The 21,355-nt window shown below is 38.7% G+C and overlaps 1 protein-coding gene across 3 annotated transcripts in view; it reads left to right on the top strand.

Annotated features, from left to right (window-relative positions):
* Nucleotides 1-546: 546 nt before the first annotated feature.
* The window catches only part of LOC122642660 (digalactosyldiacylglycerol synthase 2, chloroplastic-like), a 37,014-nt gene continuing 16,205 nt past the window's right edge, over nucleotides 547-21,355 (top strand). The window contains exons 1-3 of one of the 3 annotated variants that reach the window (XM_043836201.1): nucleotides 547-645; nucleotides 8,468-8,808; nucleotides 9,109-9,372. In XM_043836201.1, coding sequence (XP_043692136.1) covers nucleotides 8,527-8,808; nucleotides 9,109-9,372 — 546 coding nt within the window. In that variant the 5' untranslated portion in view covers nucleotides 547-645; nucleotides 8,468-8,526. Of the gene's footprint in view, nucleotides 649-8,442; nucleotides 8,809-9,108; nucleotides 9,373-21,355 lie in introns of those variants that run through there. The other 2 variants (XM_043836200.1, XM_043836202.1) reach the window with 2 other exon arrangements.

The following is a 21,355-nucleotide window of genomic DNA, read 5'->3' as shown; positions in this document are numbered from 1 at the left end:
TGTGGTGGTCATTTAATGTGCCCATGTGTTAGGGCATAGGTGAAGCGTGTGCTGCACGATCGGGTTGCGTTGTCTTTCCCTAACAATAATAATATTAAAATTATTATTATTTTTTTGGTAAAATTATTATTATTCAAATGGATAAGATAATGATTGGTTACACATGAGCACATTTTTATTTAATAGTTTTTTTTTTTTGGTAAAAATTTAATAGTTAATACAGCCAAGAAATGATGTAGTTTCCTTGTGTATTTTCTTAGTTTTAATAAAGTTTTTTTTTGATAAAAGAAAAACAAAAAAGAAATGACGCCAGCTAATGAAGGAAAAAAAGCAAACACAAACAAAAGACGAGAGGAATAGAAGAGATTCCCCGTTCTGGCGTTCTCTAATAAGCACGTGCCGGCTGGAGTTTTAGACTTTCAAGTCATTCATACTTGGCGTCTCAAACGAGTAAAACCCTCTCCCTACATTACACGATTATTCCAGATAAACTGGACCTTCACGAACCACATTCCTTTCTGTGTTCCAACCTTTAGTCTCATTGATTCCTTGCAAGTCTCCTTCCCAATTTTTATCGTTTTCCTCCTTTAATCAAATCCAACGGCACATATAGGAGCAGTTCGATTCGATAATCACAGAAAAAAACAGGTACAGATTCATCTAACACATCTTCCAATCTCTCTCTTTCAATTACTTTCTCTGAAATCTCTGAGCTGCGTTGATTGCATTCTGGTGTCGGTACTTTCTTATCCAATACGAATATTTTGGTTTTTATTGTAGTTTCATATTTATTTTATCTAGTTGTTAATTTTATGGTTTCAAATTTCTTCTGAATCCCATTTGATTGTAAATCAACATTGAATGCGATAATTTTCCATTTTCGACCCCTCGGAGGATTTTAAGGAAACTGTGTCCGTGAAAATTGTTGCTGATTTGGTATTTCACCTTGGATTGCTTATTTCTGAGCATGCTTTGGCGTGTTCATTGATAGAAACAAAACAAAATTGTTGAAGATAGACTCTTAATTGTAAAAGACCTACAGACCTAAATTCATTTCAAATACGGTGAAACTTTAAATTAATACCTTGGTTTTATGGTAAGTTAAACTGAAGGAAGTATATCACTATGAAATGTAACCTGAAGTCCCAATATTGTGGCTATGGGATTCATTACCTATGAAACATTATATATGTGTTATTTATTAACAGGATTGCTGCTTTATTTTGATTTAGAACATTGAGATTTTCCCTGAATTCCAGGCCCATTGGTTTTGTTTTTCATTTGGTAGTTGGTTCCTGAGTTCCTCACCCTGATCTCAAAGCCAACTAGGATGTACCCTTTTTCTTATGAACCATTTCTACAGGTTACATACTTGCATGTTTGTATTATGTCTTCCTTATAGAAAATGAATGGTAAGTTGATAACTCGGCCATAGCTCTTGGTATGCATATATTCTGATTTATGTTCATGGACCCATGACTTCTATTTTATTTTTGGGAGAGGGTTCTTTGAGCAAGTGGCATAGAGAGGCCCACCTATGAGGTAGGGCATCATATATTGAAGGACAGTGAGGATATTTCATGTGAGGAAGAGAGAGACAGACACATAGATGCTAGTGTATCCTATGCTCAGAGAACCTTTTGCCTTTTTGTTTTTTATAACAGGTCATTTAGACTGTAGGTTGTGTGGCGACAGCGGACAGAAATCTGACCTGGACCACTCAGACGAGGGGGCGAGCGGGGATTGTTGTTGGTGATGGATAGGGAGTCACCACCATGGTACTAAATCTCGTTTCGTTTCGGTGTTTCGGTCTGACCGAAATTTCCGAGATACCGAAATTTCGTCGAAATATGGTATTTTTCTGTGGGTGTAAAATGCCAAAAATACCGAGATTTTCGAAATTTTCGAAACGAGATTACCGAAATTACCGAGATTTCCGAAACGAGATGACCGGAATTTCCGAAATATTCGAAATATTGCACGGGACACTTTTAGTGACTTTTTCAATATCTCACGATATATCATGAGTCCACGATATTTCGTCGATATCTCACGAGATATCGTCGAAATATGGTATTTTTCCATTTCAGATTGATATCGTATCTCGGACAGCTCGAGATATACGAAATTTGGCGAAATATCGCCGAAATTTCGCGAGATTTTGAACCTTGGTCACCACCTAGATTAGGGTTTAGGATCCATAAATGGTACCCCTACTTCGCAGAAGGTTCGCTAAATTAACTCCCAAGACTCAATGGCTGGTCTGCCCCAGATCTCTGGGTAAGTGTCAGGTTACAGGCTGGGAAGGTGTTAGACACCCAGCAACCGCCCGACCGATGGCTAATCTTCCTAGACCAAACTCTAATGTATACTGTTGTATTATACGTATTATGCACCTAATTAATCTAATTGAAATGAATATTTTAATCCTAGTTGCTAACCTAAGTTAACTAATATACTTGAACTTGGAAAGAAAATCTAAATTATGGGGGTTAAGCTCATGACAGGGGCATTTTGGTAATTTTCCCCAGGGGACTGAGATTTCTGATGAGATTTCAAGAGACTCCAGTCATCACTGTCGGCACAACTCCTGGGGTGCCAAAATTCAATGTCTACAGGTTGATAACTTGGCCATAGCTCTTGGTGTGCACATATTCTGATTTATGTTCATGGACCATGACTTCTATTTTATTTTATGATGCATACACATATTAGTTGGCTCACCTTTCAATCATCCTCAAGCTGATTAGCTGAGGTGGTAAGAACACCGAATACTGAGCGGATAAACAAAATTAAATGAAAAAGAAAAGGAAAGGTTGTATTCTGCAGCAGTTGCAAGAACCCACCAAAGTAGCAGCTCCTGAAAACACATCACTAGCAAATCAGCTGCTAGTAGAGGCAGAATGGGTAGATTCTCCAACTATGGAAAAGCTCTTGTTTACAGGCAGGAAGAGAGAGAAGGGACTGAATTGGCTTAGGGTTATTTGGGCTTTTCAATTGTGGGTTGAGAAATTGGGCAGGTCCATAAATCCGGAATAAACTTGTCAGAAGTGGGAGGAAAAAAATCCCAATTCCTCCTAAGAACTTGAGGTTTCTGACACTCTTCTGTTATTCACATCTACGCAAGACAACTAGCACTGTTTCTATTTATTTATCTTTTAAAATGGACAAAATGTTGAGAACCATACTTGGATGTCGGAATGATTAAGCATGAAGAATACCAGGCTTGAAACCTCACAGGCAGCAGTGACATTGGAATCCTAGTTTTGAAGGTCTGGAAGAGCCTTTCTTCCAAGTCTGAAAGTCGAGGATATGTGGAACATTGGTTCTCCCCCCCCTAGCGCTAAGTGTAGCACTTAATGGATGAGGCAGGAAAGTATCCCTCCTGATGTTTTCAGTAATCCTCATAAACTACTAAACAACCAGGGGGCTTCCAGTTATCACAAAAACATTATTAGATAAAAAGCTTACTATCATGTCTCTTTATACTCATGATCCTTCTTCATATGTTGCCCTTTTTGTTTGTAGTCCAAAAATTCCAACAGCACAAGACATGTTGATGCAGATAAATCAGCAAAAGTGGGCTTATGTTAGTGAAAATAAGCCTTGGATTGGGGTGTATATATATGTTGGGCCTTTAGCCCAATGAGTTGCTATTGTAATGGACCACTTTAATGGGTCTAAAATATGGGTACTAGGTAGGAATACGCGATTTACTTCATTAGTTTATTTAGAGTCCTTATTTGGGCCAATTTCGTTTATTATTTCAGTTTCCTAGTCAATTTATGTTACCTCCTTGGTTTAGGATTGTTTTAAACCTTTCCTTTTTTCTGAGTTTGAGTCTGTTTCTTAGTCTTTTATATAAGTTTGTAAGGGGCTACAGCCTTGAACACAAACTTGAGTAATGAATTTGGCTTGTTGCCTTTGGTGATTCCAAGAACCCTTGGTGGTGATTCCTAATCATAGCTTTTTTTTTTTCTATTCTATTTCAGTTTCAATTTCAAAAGCCAAAAAAAAAATAAAAAAATCTGTCTTTCCCATTGAATTCTAGTTACTTACTTCAACTTGGATTTCTCTAAATCTCTTGTTTTATAATTGATCTCTGAATTTTGTTTTCAGTTCTCTGTTCTGAATCTTGTAATGGTTTCAAAATTTAAACTTTTCAATTGAAACCTAAAATCCTACTGCTACTAGAATTCATACATTTTTTTTTTATAGTTTTGGTTATATTTTGGAAATTTTGTTTCTATATTTTGTTACTGTTCAATCAGTTATTGGAGCTTTAGTTGATCTTTGTTTAGAGCCCCAATCTGTTGATTGATTCTACAGTTGTTGACCTATCCTTCCCGTTCCCCTAGTGGGATTACTCCATAAGTGTGACTCTGACCATCAGATTTTGATCACACTTTATAGACATCTTCTACACTAAAATCAGTTCCTTTGACTTGATTATTTTGATCAAATCAGACCATAGTTGTCAAGGAGTCACCTAGGTGTCCAGGTGCCTTGGACACTTTGGTCGCCTAAGCAGGTGCCTTGGTTGCCTTGTTGGTGTCGCCTTACGTCGAAGACCCTCCGATGCCTTGGGTCGCCTGGACGCCGTGATAACAATGAATTAGACCTTCTGTTATTCTGTTATTAGTTTTCTTTTCAAATCTGGTTTGTTCTTTTTTCCCTGCAATCCTATCGCTAGTTGATCTCCACTGGTTCAATGGGTTTTCAATGCGGGGAGGATTGGTGCTGATAAATCAGCAAAAGTGGGCTTATTTTAGTGGAATTAAGTGTTGGGCCTTTGGTCCGATGGGCTACTTTAATGAGCCTAAAATATGGGTAGTAGGTAGGAATACGGGATTTACTTCATTAGTTTAATTAGAGTCCTTATTTGGATCAATTTCCTTTATTTTGTAAGTTTCCTAGTCAGTTTATATTACCTTATCAGTTCAAGATTGGTTTAGGCCTTTTCTTTTTGGAATTTGAGTCTGGGTTTTAGTCTTTTATATAAGTTTGTAAGGAGCTTCAGCCTTGTACACAAATTTGAATAATAATTTTGGCTTGCTGGCTTTGGTTATGTGGTGATTCAGAATGTCCCTGCTGTGGTGATTCAGTAGGCTCCCTGGCGGTGATTCCATTCTTCATCATATGTTTCTATTTTTTTTTTATTATTTCTATTCTATTTCAGTTTCAATTGCAAAAGCCCCCCCCCCCCCAAAAAAAATCCTATCTTTCCCATAAAATTCTAGTTTCTTACTTCAACTTGGATTTCTCCAAATCTCTTGTTAAAATTGATCTCTGAATTTTGATTTTGGTTCATTGTTCTGCTATTAGTTCTGAATCTTGTGACGGTTTCAAATTCTGAAAATTTGAACTAAAACCTGAAATCCTACTGCAACTAGGGTTTATACAATTTTCAGACTTCTAGTTCTGTTTTGGAAACTCTGTTTCTATATTCTGACTGTTCAATCAGTTATTAGAACCTTAGTTGATCTTTGTTTAGAGCCCCAATTCGGTATATCGATTCTGCAGTTGTTGAGCTGTCCCTTCCCCCAGTAGGATTACTCCATAATTGTGAATCTGACTATCAGATTTGATGCAATTGTGTTATTATGGTTGGACCGGAACAACCCACTTTGGAGAATCAAGCAGCGATGCAACCGGCCCAACCCCTTTTTTTGTTCAAATGGGGTGGTAGATTACATAAATACATAGGTTTATTATGGTATATGTATTACGTAGGAGTTATTTGGTAGTTTCTTTATTTGAGTTATTTCTTATTGAGTAGGTTTCCATATTTAGTTGGGTTTCTATTGATATAAGAGTTGTTCTTTATATTTACCTGTACTTGATATTTATATGGAGAAAGTGCAAATTTTGTTTCCTGGAGGTTGTACCAATCCACTAGAAGGATTAGTTTACCTATTGGAAATCTAGAACTTTTCAAGCCTTAATTAAAATTTTGAAGATTCCTGTGTTTAGTTGGTGAAATCTGTGATTTGAGTCTGGAAACAGCCTCTCTGCAAAAATAGGGGTAAGGCTGTATACATTATGACCCTCCCCAGATCCCGCAGTGGGGGGAGCCTTGTGCACTGGGTACGCCCTTTACACACTGGGTTAGTTATGGATTTTCCCTTTTTAATCAGGGTTATTATTGTCAATTTGTAATTATTATTTCATTCTTGTTTAACCATGTAGGAGCATAGTACTAAATCTCGCGAAATCTCGGTCGAGATCTCGAATATTTTGAGTATCTCGACCTGACCGAAATGAAACAGCAGCTCGAATAAAAAAAATGCAAAAACTCGGTCGAAATTTCGACCATCTTGCGATATCTCGAGACAAAATCAAAATCTCACGAGATATCGAGATTCTTTTTTCAAAAGTAGCTTTATAAATACCAAAACTCGTTAGTCACGGTTGAAATTTCGACCAAGACTTAACAAGCTCTGGTTTTTTGGGTGTTTTTTCTCCTTGTTCTTCATCCTTTCACTTCTCCTTGCTGATTCTTGTTTTATTTATCCTTATTTATCCCTATTCACACAAAAAAAAAAGGTAACCTACTTGTACACTCCCTAAGGTTTGTCTCGTTTATTTGTACACCCCTTACTTTTTAAAACCTTACTTTCAGACTCCCTTGGGAGTCTGGACTTACGGTGTTAGTTTTACAATGTAAAAGACCAAAATAGCCTTTGTACATCGTCTTTCAATAAAGCCAAAAGTTAAATGACCATTGTACCCTTGTTCCATCTCCAGCCTTGAAATAACAATTTAGGGCTCAAATTTAGAAACAAATGTTGGAAACCTAGGATAGGTTACCTTCAGCATGTTGATGATGCAATTTACATGACCACTGTGGATGACTACACTCGTTTCTTCTCCCAGGCTATGACATGACATTCATTTGTCCTACAGTCGGAGAACAATGCACGTCGGCTCCATCGGACTATGAGTGGGGTCGATCATGGACGTCGGAGAAATTATTATTAGAATATTTGTAAACATTTGAGTCACTAGATGACTACTTGACTTGTATTGGACTATTGGGGATATTGTCATATTGATATCATCTTCTTAACTTGTTAGTTACTTATTGTACTTAATATTATGACTTAAGTTATGACTTATGAGTCATTCACTTTATGTTTTCAACTTCCAAGTCAATTTACTTGTTTAAATTGCTTATTAATCATTAATTTATTATGCCCTCTAGTACTTAAAGTCTTAAACAATGTGTATGTGTAATTAACTAAGTTATACGTTAGGATTCGACCGTACATTGCCAATCAATGGTGCAAATCCAAAACGCCACTTTGGGTGACTATTTTTGCAATTTGAACATTTAAATGTGTTTATATAGCCTAAAATAGGGTTTCCAGGAAGTTTCAGGCCTTAACTTGGCCTAAAACCCACTGAAATGACCTACTGAAACATAACAGAAAAAATGCAAAATTTCGACTGAAATATCCGAAATTTCGGACATGATCAGCCCAAAACACCGAAACGAAACGAGTTTTCGAACTATGTGTAGGAGTCCAAGTTAGTTTGAACTCTATCTTCAGTTCAGTTTCAGATTATGATTAGGAGTCTTTAAATTCTTTATTTACTGGCATGTAACCTACAATTGAGCGGATCGATGATTGAATGAAGTTTGAGTTTGGCTTACCTCTCCTTCCTCCTTCCCTGTGAATCTGAGTTTCCCCTCAGGTACAGTGTTCTCTTGAACTCCCTTGATACAAACCAGTTTGACCTGGGTACTTCAGTGGTTGGATCGCCTCCCTAGGGAGACTCGGACCCTAGGTCTCTGTCCCCCATTAGTTTCCCTGGTGTGAGATTTAAACCAGGAATCAAGCTGGTTCTTCTTCTTTCCACCATAGCCAATTGCAGGTTTATTCTTCGAAATATCAACTGTTTTGAGACCCTCTGTAGTTGGAAATCCATAGAGTTGGAGATTGTGAATTGTTCCCTTAACCTTCAAAAGGTTTGAGATCCTATGGGAAGGGTCTGATCCTCGCATGCGAGGTTTTACTTCTGCTGGTTGTTTCTATCGATGGTAGAAGAAGAAGACCTCAAGTTTTGAAATTTGCAATTAAGGACAATTCCTTAATAATTGTTAAAAACCCCCTCGACCCTATTTTATTCCCAATCTTTCTAAAAATTCCAGAAGCAACCCCGCTTCAAATTTTATTTCCTATCTTGTCTTTGATTCTTTTTCTTACTTAAAAGGGGGTCTCAATTTTTATCAGAAGTTACAAGATTGCCACTGCTCTTTAAGACTTGAGTTGTTTGTTACCTTTGGGCCCATAGTGACCCTAATTTCAGGTTATTGAGCCTGGGATCTCATTACAATTTCTTAGTTCTATCGATTGACTGAGCTTACTAATGATTTCTCTGTATTTTATCAATGCAGTGAGAATATCCACTTGTGGTAACTCAAATTTGGCTCCCTAATTGCGTAACTGCTTTCACTTGAATTACAAGGTAGCTGATATAGCAGGCACCCATAGCCTTCCCACAATTGAACCTGATGATTGGATGGATAGGAAGCAGCATATTGCAATTTTTACGACCGCGAGTCTTCCATGGATGACTGGAACTGCTGTTAATCCTCTGTTTCGTGCTGCATATCTTACAAAAGATGGGGAGAGAAAGGTTACTTTGGTGATTCCGTGGCTATCTTTGAAGGATCAACAGCTAGTTTACCCCAATAATATAACATTCAGGTCGCCCAGAGAGCATGAGGCTTATGTCCGTCAGTGGGTTGAAGAGAGGACTGGATTTATAGCTGGATTTAATATAAACTTCTACCCTGGAAAGGTAAATTAGAGCTGCAAATATTTATTTTTGTGACTTTTTATAACATAAGCCTAAAATAAATGAAGCTTATGTTCGTTAGGAATCATGAAGATAGGATTGTAGGAATATGATGTGATACTGTTATTCGAAATTTGAAGATTAAGATTCAGTACAGTGCCCATCCATTCAATACACAGTTTTGTCCTATATTGTTTCTGTACACTAGGTCAAGGCCCCAATTTGCGTAAGCAGAGTCTCCTACTTGAAGCATCTTTTTCTTCTTTCTTTTGTTTGACATTCAATCATTTTGTGAACTTCCAGTTCTCCAGAGATAAAAGGAGCATTCTAGCTGTTGGGGATATTACAGAAATCATACCTGATGAAGAGGCAGACATTGCTGTCTTAGAAGAGCCTGAGCACCTGACATGGTACCATCATGGGCGGAGATGGAAAACAAAATTCCGATTAGTCATAGGGGTTGTTCACACCAATTATTTGGAATATGTAAAAAGAGAAAAGAATGGGGTTGAAGCATTTCTCTTGAAACAAATCAACAGTTGGGTTATCCATATCTACTGCCACAAGGTACCTCTTCCCTCCCCCTGGTAGGTAGGTTCTCTATACAGCAATTCATGCTTTCACACTTCTTTGACTGAAGCAGAATAAATTACTTAACTCTGATTGATTCTAATCTGTGGGCAAGGATCCATGTAGCCGACCCCATTTAGTTGGGATAAGGCTATGCTGTTGTTGTTGATTTTAATCTGCAATATGTTAGTTTTTGCTGAAATGAGATGAAGATGGCATCAAATTGTTACATCTCATATTAAGTATGCCAATATTTTGTGGTATATTATTATGTGTTTTTGTTCAAATTTTCAAATTTGTGCTCCTTCAGTTGGTTGCTAGGAACTATTACATGATGTGGTTTATGAATGGCATTAGGCAGTTGTCACTTCAGCAACGGTGATTGAGTTTTTTCTAAGGATAACCAGCTTATGTTAGTGTTAGGTTTTTAGAGTAAAAAGAGAAGAAAGAAGAAAAGCTCCAAGAGAGACAAAGTTCAAACACGATTTGGTGTAATCTGTTCTCTCTCTCAACTAGACAAACAGCCTTATATTGAAAAGAATATTTAATTGCACTCAAGCCCTTAGCCAAATACAAATAACACATAGAATACATAAAAAGGGGTTTATGTACAAGTATACCCCTGAAACAACTATTCTTATCACTCCCCCTCAAGCTGGGTGGTATATGTCATACATACCCAGTTTGTCTAACATAAAACTGAAGTGATGAGAACTAAGTCCTTTGGTGAATATGTCTGCCACTTGTTCATTTGTCTTCACAAAAGGAGTACAAATAGTCTTAGACTCTATCTTCTCCTTGATAAAGTGTCTATCAACCTCAACATGCTTTGTCCGGTCATGTTGAACCGGATTGTGAGCAATACTGATGGCTGCCTTGTTATCGCAGTATAGACTCATAGGCTCAGTTGTCTCAAACCCCAATTCTTGAACAAGTTTCTTCAACCACAAGATTTCACCCACACCATGGGCCATGGCTCTAAACTCTGCTTCAGCACTTGACCTAGCTACCATAGGTTGCTTCTTACTTCTCCAAGTGACTAAGTTTTCCCCAACAAAAGTACAGTATCCAGAAGTGGACCTTCTATCCGAAATAGACCCGGCCCAATCAGCATCTGTATAAACTTCGATTCTTAAGTGATCATTCCTAGAGAAGAGAATTCCCTTTCCAGGACATGACTTCAGGTACCTGAGGATCCTATAAACTGCATCAAGATGTCCCATCTTGGGTGCATGCATAAACTGACTCACCACTCCAACAGCATAAGTTATGTCAGGTCTGGTGAGGGAAAGATAGATTAGCTTGCCTACTAATCTCTGGTATTTTTCAGCATCCATAAGAGGTTCGCCACAATCTTCCCCCAGTCTGTGGTTCTGCTCAATAGGGGAGGAGATTGGTTTGCACCCCAAGTAACCTGTCTCTGTAAGTAGATCAAGAACAAACTTCCTTTGGAAAAAATTGATCCCTTGCTTGGACCTTGAAACTTCAATCCCCAAAAAATACTTCAATGGACCGAGATCTTTGATCTCAAACTGTCGAGCCAAATAAAGCTTAAGTTTTGAGGTTTCAGCTTCACTGTTTCCCATGACCACAATGTCATCAACATAAACAATGAGAGCTGTAGTAGTACTGCCCTTCCTTTGTATAAACAATGTGTGATCAGCTTGACTTTGAGTATACCCATTCTGTAGGAGTGCTTGTCTAAACCTCTCAAACCAAGCCTTAGGAGACTGTTTGAGTCCATAAAGAGTTTTCCTAAGACGACAAACTTTCCCATTGTCACCAATAAGCTTGAACCCAGGAGGATGATGCAAATACACCTCTTCTTCTAGGTCACCATGTAATAATGCATTCTTCACATCAAGTTGGTACAATGGCCAATCAAGATTTGCAGCCACTGAGAGAAGTACACGGATGGAGTTGTGCTTGGCCACTGGAGCAAAGGTCTCCTGATAGTCAATGCCATACACCTGTGTATAACCCTTAGCGACCAATCTTGCCTTATTCCTCTCCACAGTACCATCAGACTTGAACTTGACCGTGAAAATCCATCTGCATCCAACAGGGGTCCTCCCTTTAGGAAGCTCAACAAGGTCCCAAGTGTGATTCTTCTCCAGAGCCAACATCTCTGTGTTCATTGCTTCTCTCCATTTTGGATCTACCATAGCTTCTGCTACATTCGTGGGAATAGATATGGAAGAGATAGCCACAGAAAAGGCTATACCTGTAAGGGAGATAGAATCATAGGAAACAAACTTGGCAATGGGATTAGTACATGCCCTTGTGCCCTTGCGGTGGGCAATAGGAAGATCTAAGTCTGAGGATATAGAAGTAGAAGAAGGTATACCTGTCTCGATGGATGGAAGTTCAGGATGAGGAGACGAAGAAGGGTTTTGGCAGGTCTTCTTTATAGGAAGCCATGAAGCAAGATTTCTCCTGTCTTTCGTATACACCAGTAGCTCCCCCTGTTCTCTATTCACCTGTGCACTGGGAGACTCCCCCTCAACAACATTATCCATAAGAGGCTCCCCCTCAACAACAGTATCCACAGAACTTTTCTTTCCCTTCGTCAATTTGAAAAGGAGAAATAGAAACAGGGGAGAAAAGAGGAACTGAAATAAACTCTGGGACCTCTTCACCCTCTACACCACCCCGAGATGAACACTCCCCCTGAAGAGGTGACTGAAAATAAGGAATAGTTTCAAAGAAATGGACATCTTTGGAGAGAAGCCACCGACGTGTAGGGGGATGATAACACTTTTAACCTTTGGATGTGGAGGAATACCCAAGAAAGATGCACTTTAAAGCCTTAGGATCCAATTTAGTGTGGGCAGATTTGCTAATATGGACATAGCAAATACACCCAAACACCCTTGGTGGAAGAGAGAAGGAAGAAGAACAGTGGAACTTTGAAGTTCAAGATACTAGATGGCATGTGATTAATAAGAAAGACAGCAGTGAGGAGGGCATCGGACCAAAAGGTTTTTGGAACATGCATGGTAAACCAAAGGGACCTAGCCACTTCAAGAAGATGGCGATTTTTTCTTTTAGCCACCCCATTTTGTTGTGGGGTATCAACACAGGCCACCTGATGAATAATGCCATGGTCTGAAAAAAAGGTTTCCAAACCACTATACATATACTCCCCTCCTTTGTCAGAACGAACAATTTGGATCCGGGTTTGAAATTGGGTATACACTAACTCATAAAAATTTGTAAATGCAACATGGACATCACTTTTGTGTTTCAACAAGTACACCCAAGTAACCCGAGAATAATCATCAATAAAAGACACAAAGTAGCGGAAGCCACGCAAAGAGGTAACAGGGGAAGGCCCCCAAACATCAGTATGGATAAGATGAAAAGGTGAAGTAGATCTATTACCATTGGATGTATAAACTGTTTGACAACTTTTGGCAAATAAACAAGGTTCACAATGAAAAACATGAGAGACAGGAAAGGAGGTAAATAAGTGAGCTAACTGTTTCCTCATAACAGAAAAAGAAGGGTGTCCCAACCGACGGTGCCAAAGCAAAATATCCTCTTGAGTACGTACACCTTCTTGCCCACAAACATAGGATTGAGGTTGTACAGCAGGGGAAGAACCAGTCTCCAAAACATATAAGCCATTAGCTTCATGACCACTGCCAATCACCTTCCTCGTCACCAAATCCTGAAAAAGACAATGGGTAGGAAAGAAGGTGACAAAGTAGTTCAAAGATTTAGTCAATTGGCTAATAGAAAGAAGGTTAGTAGCAAAATTGGGAACATGAAAAACAGACTTCAAGGGTAAGCAAGGTGTAACTTGGATATCTCCCTTACCAGAGATGGAAGAGAATGAACCATCAACAATTTTTACCTTATCTTTCCCAGAACAAATAGAGTAGGAATTATACGGCTGAGACCTACCAGTCATATGATCCGTGGCGCCCGAGTCAATAATCCAAGGTGTGGTGCCGGAGGAAGAAGAGGCTTGTAGTGCAGTAGAAGTAGGAGTAGCAGGTGAACCATCCAGGTGGGCAACAACCCGGCGAAAGGCAGCAATGTCAGCTTGGGAAAGGGAGGAGGAATCAGCTTCAATGACCCCAACATGAGCCTTAGGCCCCTTCTTCCGTTGTCCCTTCAGTCCCCCAGAGGAACCAGGAGGGGGCTTCCCATGGAGATCCCAACAGAAGTCCTTCGTATGGCCAGATTTACCACAATGGTAACATAAGAATCGGCTCTTCGAAGATCCCTTAACAACCCCTTTATCAACTCCCTTAGGGGAGTCCTGAGAGGTGGAAGAAACAAGAGCAGATCGCTCAACAGTGGGGTTGATACTAGTCCCCATGGCACCCCTACGGGTTTCCTCACTCTGTAGATATCCACACACCTCCTCCAGTGAGGGAAGACTAGGTCGGCTAAGGATTTGTACCCTTAGAGGCTCAAATTCAGGATTCAGGCCACCAAGAAGAAATAGTACCCTCTCCTTCTCAAACAACCTGTGTACCTTGACTTCATCATCAGGACACAGTTGAAGATCTCTATAGTGATCATACTCCTCCCACAGGCCCACAACAAGACAATAGTAGTCAGAGATGCTTCTATCACCCTGGCGTAGGCTAATAATCTGTTGGAGAAGTTGGTACACCTTTGTAGAGTCTCCAACACGATCAAAGATACGGGCTACTCTATCCCAAATGTCTTTGGTAGTCTCCTAACCCATAAACCTCCATCCAATCTTAGGCTTCATTGAGAAAAGAAGCCAAGCCATCACAAGAGAGTTCTCAGTGTCCCATTTGGAATACCCTTGGTCGGTAGGAAGAGGGGCCTTGATGCTGCCATTTATGTACCCCATCTTTCCCCTATACCTAAGGATCAGTTTCATGGATCGGGACCAATCTAGGTAGTTGGTATTGTCCTACTTGACAATGGGAAGCTGCACATTTGGGTGCTCATATGAAGGGACAGAGGGTGATGCAGCAATTTGGTCTGCAGACAAAGGCAAGGCTGTTTCCACATTTTTGTCACCCATATTTACCTTAAATCAAATACTTAGTAAGTCCAAACAACTGTATTCCAACCACAACAACTGCTCCTTGAACACAGCAGTAAAAAAGAGGCAAAAACAGAGACCAGAAAACTGAAAAAGGCTTGTAAAACCTCAACAAAGCAGCAAACAGCAGCGGAGCAACAAGGGCAAGTCTTCCTTACCCAAAAACGATGCTGAATGGCCCAAAGAATGTAGCAGACAAAGCTCTATCGAAGAGCTGGATCACTTCAAGAACTCTGACTGGCAGAAATGGGTGCAGATTGCAGAATGTGTCTGGCCGAAACTCAGATTCTATCCTCTGATGCTGCCAGTAGACTTGAGATGATCAAATGGCAAGAAAGGGGACTTCCAAACGAAGCTAGAGCATTTGGTTGCTCTCTATTTGGTTGTCAAACAAGGAAGAAACAGCTTGGTGAAGATACCCTAAGGTTTCCTTCGCAGACCAGCAAGAACAAGGAGATGGAGGCTAACTCTAGCCTTCCACGCAACCTTCAAACATCTTCAAACTCCAGGAACAAATTGCTCTGATACCATGTTAGGTTTTTAGAGTAAAAAGAGAAGAAAGAAGAAAAGCTCCAAGAGAGACAAAGTTCAAACACGATTTGGTGTAATCTGTTATCTCTCTCAACTAGAGACAAACAGCCTTATATTGAAAAGAATATTTAATTACACTCAGGCCCTTAGCCAAATACAAATAACACATAGAATACATAAAAAGGGGTTTATGTACAAGTATACCCCTGAAACAATTATTCTTACTAGTTAGTTCAGTTCAGGATTGAAGAAAATACTTTTGACCAAGGGAAGGGGGTCATGAACAATAATTACTGAGTTCAGGGTTGTGGAATATTGAAAGTGAGCATTTGGGTTCTTCAATTTGAGAGATGGGGTTAGGATTTTAAGAAATTGAGTATGGACTGATTAGTGAGATGTAAAACTGAAGGTATTTAGGTCTTATGAAAATCTAGACAGTGATTTAGGGCTGGCCAATTGGTGGTCAAGGCTAGGGAGATCATAATTGGAAGGCTTGCTGGTGCTTTTGGATATATAGGCGATCAGCTATCAACTAAATTTTATGGTGTTTTAGGGTCTCTACAATTGGGAGATGGTTTAGAAGGTGGTCTATGGTATAAGGAGGAGAAAAAGATGGTTCTATTGGAACCTACATTCAACTTAACAAAACCATGATTTGATTAAACCTATCCTATTCTATTCACTCATTACCCATTTCTCTAAACCTTAATCTGTACTAAAACAGTTCTATTCAATGTTTTAATGGAACCATGAAACAGCGTTAGGTCATTGTATGCCAGACCTGAATGATCTAATATTTAATTAGAGCAACCCTTTCCTGAAAAAAGAATTTGTTGAAAAAGCGGCCATCCGGCCGTCCCAAATGATCAGGTCATTGTACTCTTCATTTAAACAGTAGGGCAGGAGATTATACCAACAATTTCTGAACCCAAAGCTTAAAAACATTTCACTCTTCCCATGGCCATTCAGTTCCTGACTTCCTATAAGGGGTTTTAATGGGTGGGAAGATATTCTCTGGAGCAGTAGTAGAGCATAGAGCTAGATCTGAGAGTTGATTGTTAGTCTTCCTCACGCATTCTGTTATGATTAAAAAAATTTCTGATAAATCATTGATTTGTCTGGTATCTATAACATTTACTACTTTATTTTTACCAGATCGAATTTTTATGATGTTCAAAAATTTATAGATCCAATGTCACATTCAGTAAAGATTTATTATACAAGTGTTTCCATGTCTCTTACCACCCCGTCAATTTTGTTCCACTAGATTCCTCTTTCATGGGCACGTGTCTTTCCAGCAAATGGGAAATCTTCCTCCTGTTACATGAATCAAAATTTTCATTCACCCGGGAGTGTTCAGTGCTCTCTCTCTCTCCATGGTTGAGGGTTAATTAATAAAATCAAGGGGATGTTTGTGACTTAAATGCCGACAGGGTTCGGGGCACTGCTCTCGCAAGTGCCGACCCAAAAGGTCACAAATAGACATGTAAAAGTAGTAGCAAAAGTCCTAGTATCGCATACAACACAGCGGAAGCTTAAAGGTTAAGTCACATTTTAAGAGTTAATTTATGCACTAGTGGCAAATGGCTACATTTATGTGTAAACAAAAATCTGAATCAAACATACCAAAGTGTTATTTACAATTCAAAAAGTCAACTGTTCTTAACATCATGAAATGTCTTTTGGGCCTAACCTTGGGTTCTTAACTCACATACACTACAGTTGCACAAGCCTCCTCATCTGAAAAATATCAACATATATGGGATGAGCTTACGCCCAGTGAGGTACATATGATTCTATACACACAAGCAATCAAAGATACAATAATGGATACAAGGACATAAATGACAAAACGTAGAAATTCATTCCTTAATTAGTTAGGTCAGGTCTTGGCCATTTAGTGAACTACCATAGTTCACCAACTGTTGAGGGTGGTTGTCCATAGTTATCAAGGCGTCGCCTAGGCGTCCAGGCTCCTTGGTCGCCTTGCCACCATGGCGGTTGCCTTGCTTTTTGACCCTCTACAATGCCAAGGCCACCTTCCCGCTTTGATAACTATGAAATGCCTCAGAAACAGTTGGAACAGCTTCCACAATGCAAGATGTCAAACTCTCTAGCCCAGGGATCAAAGCTATGAGAATCCTCCCTAGATAAAAGATCATACGTGCTGTGCTGCCCTCGAGTTGCTTGATACAAAAATGGATTGCCATTTTTGTTTTTGTTTTTTGGGTTGTTCAGGTTGTTAGTTTAATAGAGAAGAGAGTAGGTTCGCCAAGCTGAACAAACATTCTATTAAAAAAGACAGTCCCAGTGCACGAGACTTCCGCTACTGCTGGGTCTGGGAGGGGCAAATATACGCAGCCTTACCCCCACTTCGCAGATAGTCTGTTTCTGTGTTTTGAACCAGCAGCCATTTTTACTCACAAATTACCAAGTACAAATGCACATTTAGGCCATCAGATAGCTGCTCTCCAATTAAAAATACACCGGTTGAGACACAAGTCGGAGCATCCGAACAAAGCAGAGGAGGGTGCTCTCGAAGAGACAGCAGCAAAAGCACGAGTCTCCATTGATCACCTATCAGCAGGGGTAAAGTGCCAAGGTTAGCATCTCTTATCTCAAGCTCCTCCATGGGTGATTAGGCAGGGACATGATTGAAGCTGCAGTCTTCAGGTCATGGGTCTGATGCAGTACTGAATTTGAAAGACTTAACACACTAGCCAAACAAGATCTTTTCACACACAATAAAATCCACAGATTTAAGAAATATTAAATCAAACAAAATCGGATGGTCAAACAAGGAAGAAACTGTGATTGAGTTTAACAAATAGCAAGGGAAGATTTGCTGAAAATCTGAACCTAATCGGATGGCCAGATCAGCAAATAGGCTAACTCCTAGTAGGAATAGGACTAGGGGTAAAACAGTAAAGAGCTAATGGAATTAGGGTTTAAAGGTGAAGATAAGTTGCTGATTTCATATATGAAATTAAACCTATGATAAGTAGCTAAATTGGTTCATGAAATCTGAATCAGAATTCAGATGTAAAACAATGTTTAACAAGGCAGAGGGCAAAATAGAGATTTCACTCCAGCAGTCAATCGGCTGGTCAGAATTGGGTGAAACTTAAATCGAGTTCACTAGTTAGGGTTGTTAAGATTCAATCCAAATTTCAGCTAGATCTAACAGCTGGTTTACTTAATATAAAAAAAAGTTTTGCGTGTGAATCTCAACTATAACCAGAATTTCAGAACTAGAACAGTAGTTACTAAAAGATGAATTGCAGGAAATTAATTTGATCAGTGCTTACTTGAATGGATGGAAGGAAAGAAAGATGGAATAGCAAGAAAAACAGAAATTAAACACCCGGGCTTCACACAAGGTGGTTTGATTGGATCAAACACCAGCCTGTGACAGAATCCCTAGAGAGCTAATTTTACATGTTTTAGAGAAGAGAAGGGTGCTGAGTATGTATGGGGATATTATTAAAGATATGTATGATGGCGTGGTGACTAGTGTGAGAACCGTGGGAGGTCAAGATAGTGAATTCCCAATTACAATTGTGTTACATCAAGGATTAGCTTTAAGCACTTATTTGTTTGCGCTTATTATGGATGATTTAACCAGGAACATTCAAGATAGGGGTGTCAAACGGTCGGTTCGGCTCGGTTTTGGTTGGCTGAATCGGTTTTGGTCTAGGAATGAGTGAATCCGAAACCAGACTTTTAAGAACTTTCGGTCTTCGGTCGGATTTGGCTTCAGTCCGGTATGATTTCGGCTAATTCGGTTTTTTAATATCGGGCTGATACCAGGTTCGCTAAGTTTAATTTTGGGCTTGAACCACATTATAATCATAGATAATAGATATATTCATAACCCGTACTATTATTTTATTCATTGGATTTTTTTCATACACAAACAGAGATGTTCCTGGCATTAACAGATAATAATTGCATTTACAAACATCCATCATCCATGTGTAGCAGTATTCAGTGACTGCATATTCTGCATTCAGCAATAAGAGAGTAATGATACCTGTATGCTGCTGTTTGTCAACCAAATAATGTAATTACTTTTTGCAGTGTCAATTAAAACCACAAACCTTTAAAACCCTGTCATGATTCATCCATTGAATGCATTCAGCACTCTCATTCTCACAAGTTAAAACCTACAAAAACTGAAAATTATAACATCCACGATCCATTCATCCATTGAACGCATTCAACCACCACTGTTCACTCTCATGCTCAAAAGTTAAAACCTACAAAATATGAAAATTATAACATCCATGATTCATTCATCCATTACATTGAATGCAGCATTCAGCCACTAGTCACTCTCATTCTCACAAGTTAAAACCTACAAAATATGAAAATGACAAAATTCCAAATGCTACCAGCCAACCACGCATGACAGCCCTCAAATGTCACAAGTTAGCTAACTCTCCTGCTGACCTACATAAATAACAACTAATTTAAGTGCTGAAAATGGAATTCAACACTTTTATCTACAACATTTCATAAATTTAACAAAGTAAATACCTGAGATTGAAGTAGAACCATCTCCACTACAATGAAAAGAGATCACCACAATGAATGCAATCAATCCATGATCAATATCCTATGCAAGTAATATCATTAAAACATGCATGTTGGCATGATCCATTAAATCTCATTCTCAGAAGTTCAAGCCTACTGAAATGAAAAGTAACAAATCCAAATACAACTATGCATATATGACACATCTCATAAAGAAAGTCTAAGACAACCTCTCATAAGTCATCATCCTTCAGTAACTCAGCTACTCTCATATAAATAACAAATAATTTGGTTGTGAGAGCTGAGAATAGAATTCAGTTATTGCATTTACCATAACTCATAAATTAAGGAAAATGAATACTTGAGAATGAGCTTAAGATGGTACCATCCTCCACTACACAATAGAACAAGTTGAACAGTCAGCAAATGATGAAGCTTGAGAAGTACCGCTTGTGGTCCGATACTCCAATCCCCCTTTCAGTGTTCGACATTAGCAACACATCGTTTACAACATTAGCCATGTCATCGGCATCATCAATAGGCTCAGCTTTAGACAAAGTATAATTATTTATTAATTAATTAATTTCTACTAGATACACCAAATTAGGCAACTAAGTCAAGCAAATGAAAAATATGTGAATGGAAATTACCTTCAAAGTTCAAAATCTAAATCAAATATCCAATCTCGAAGGCAAATCAATGCTTCAGCATTGGTAGGTAGTAGTTTGCTCCGATCTTTGTCAATAACATGACCCCCCGTGTTAAAAGCGGTCAGAAGCAACCGTTGAAACTGGAATTGCTGATATCGTGAGCCATTTTAGTCACGTCTGGATACCTTGACCAATTTGTCTTTCAAAATGAAAACACATCAACCCAAGGGAATCATCATCGAATGGGATCTTTGAATCATCTAAATACACATCTAGTTGTAATTTAGATCTATTATCAACTTCAACACTCTCGGATGCCATAAATTCTTATGGAACATATGAATAATTAGTACAATTAGTTAGTACTTAGGCTTCATAATTATAGAAAACTTGCAACTAAAAATATAATAAGGTTGTAAAATATGAAATATATTTACCACTATAGCACTATATTTTGACGAGATCTAGAAGTCCCAGCTTGATTAATTAAAATTGTAGAAGACCTAGAACCACTTCCATCCACGCTCTTGTACTCATTAAAGAGCCCATACAATGCACTTTTCACTTGTGTAGCAAGCTCAGATGTGTTTGGGTCCAAGGGGGAAATCTTAGAAAATGCCCAATTCACAAATCCAAGCTTATACTAAGGGTCAAACACCAAAGCAATGGCCAATATCAGACTATACCGACTCCAATACTTGTCAAATTTTTTTTTTTTTTCAATTTCCACATCCATTTCTATCATAAAACTCAGCTCATTTGATGCCTCTTCCAACAAACTTAGGTGCATCTTCCACATATTGTGAAAATAAAGATTTGCAATGGGATACTTGGAACTAGGAAGCAAAATAGTAATTTCATTGAAGGGTTGCAAAAAACTCATCAATTTTTTAATTTTTAACCATTGTAAATAATCGGGACAAGTCTTATAATAAGGGTCCGTTAACTGAAGGTGCTTAAATCCTCTCCTATAAAACAAGGCAAACTCATGCATGTGATAAGTTGAGTTCCACCTCATACAGACATCACCATTCAAGCCCTTACTACTTACTATTATCAATTGCTTGCAAACCTCCAAGAATCTCACCTTTCTTGCTTAGGATGCTTTCACATAACCAACGCTAGCATAAACCAATAACACAGAATCATTTATGCACTACAATCCATCTTGAACAATGAGATTTAAGATATGTACACAACAACGATTATGAAAGAAAGCACCATTACA

Source organism: Telopea speciosissima, chromosome 10 (genome assembly GCF_018873765.1).
Source record: "Telopea speciosissima isolate NSW1024214 ecotype Mountain lineage chromosome 10, Tspe_v1, whole genome shotgun sequence".
In the NCBI taxonomy this organism is placed as follows: Eukaryota; Viridiplantae; Streptophyta; class Magnoliopsida; order Proteales; family Proteaceae; genus Telopea; species Telopea speciosissima.
This window is presented reverse-complemented; position numbering and strand designations above follow the sequence as displayed.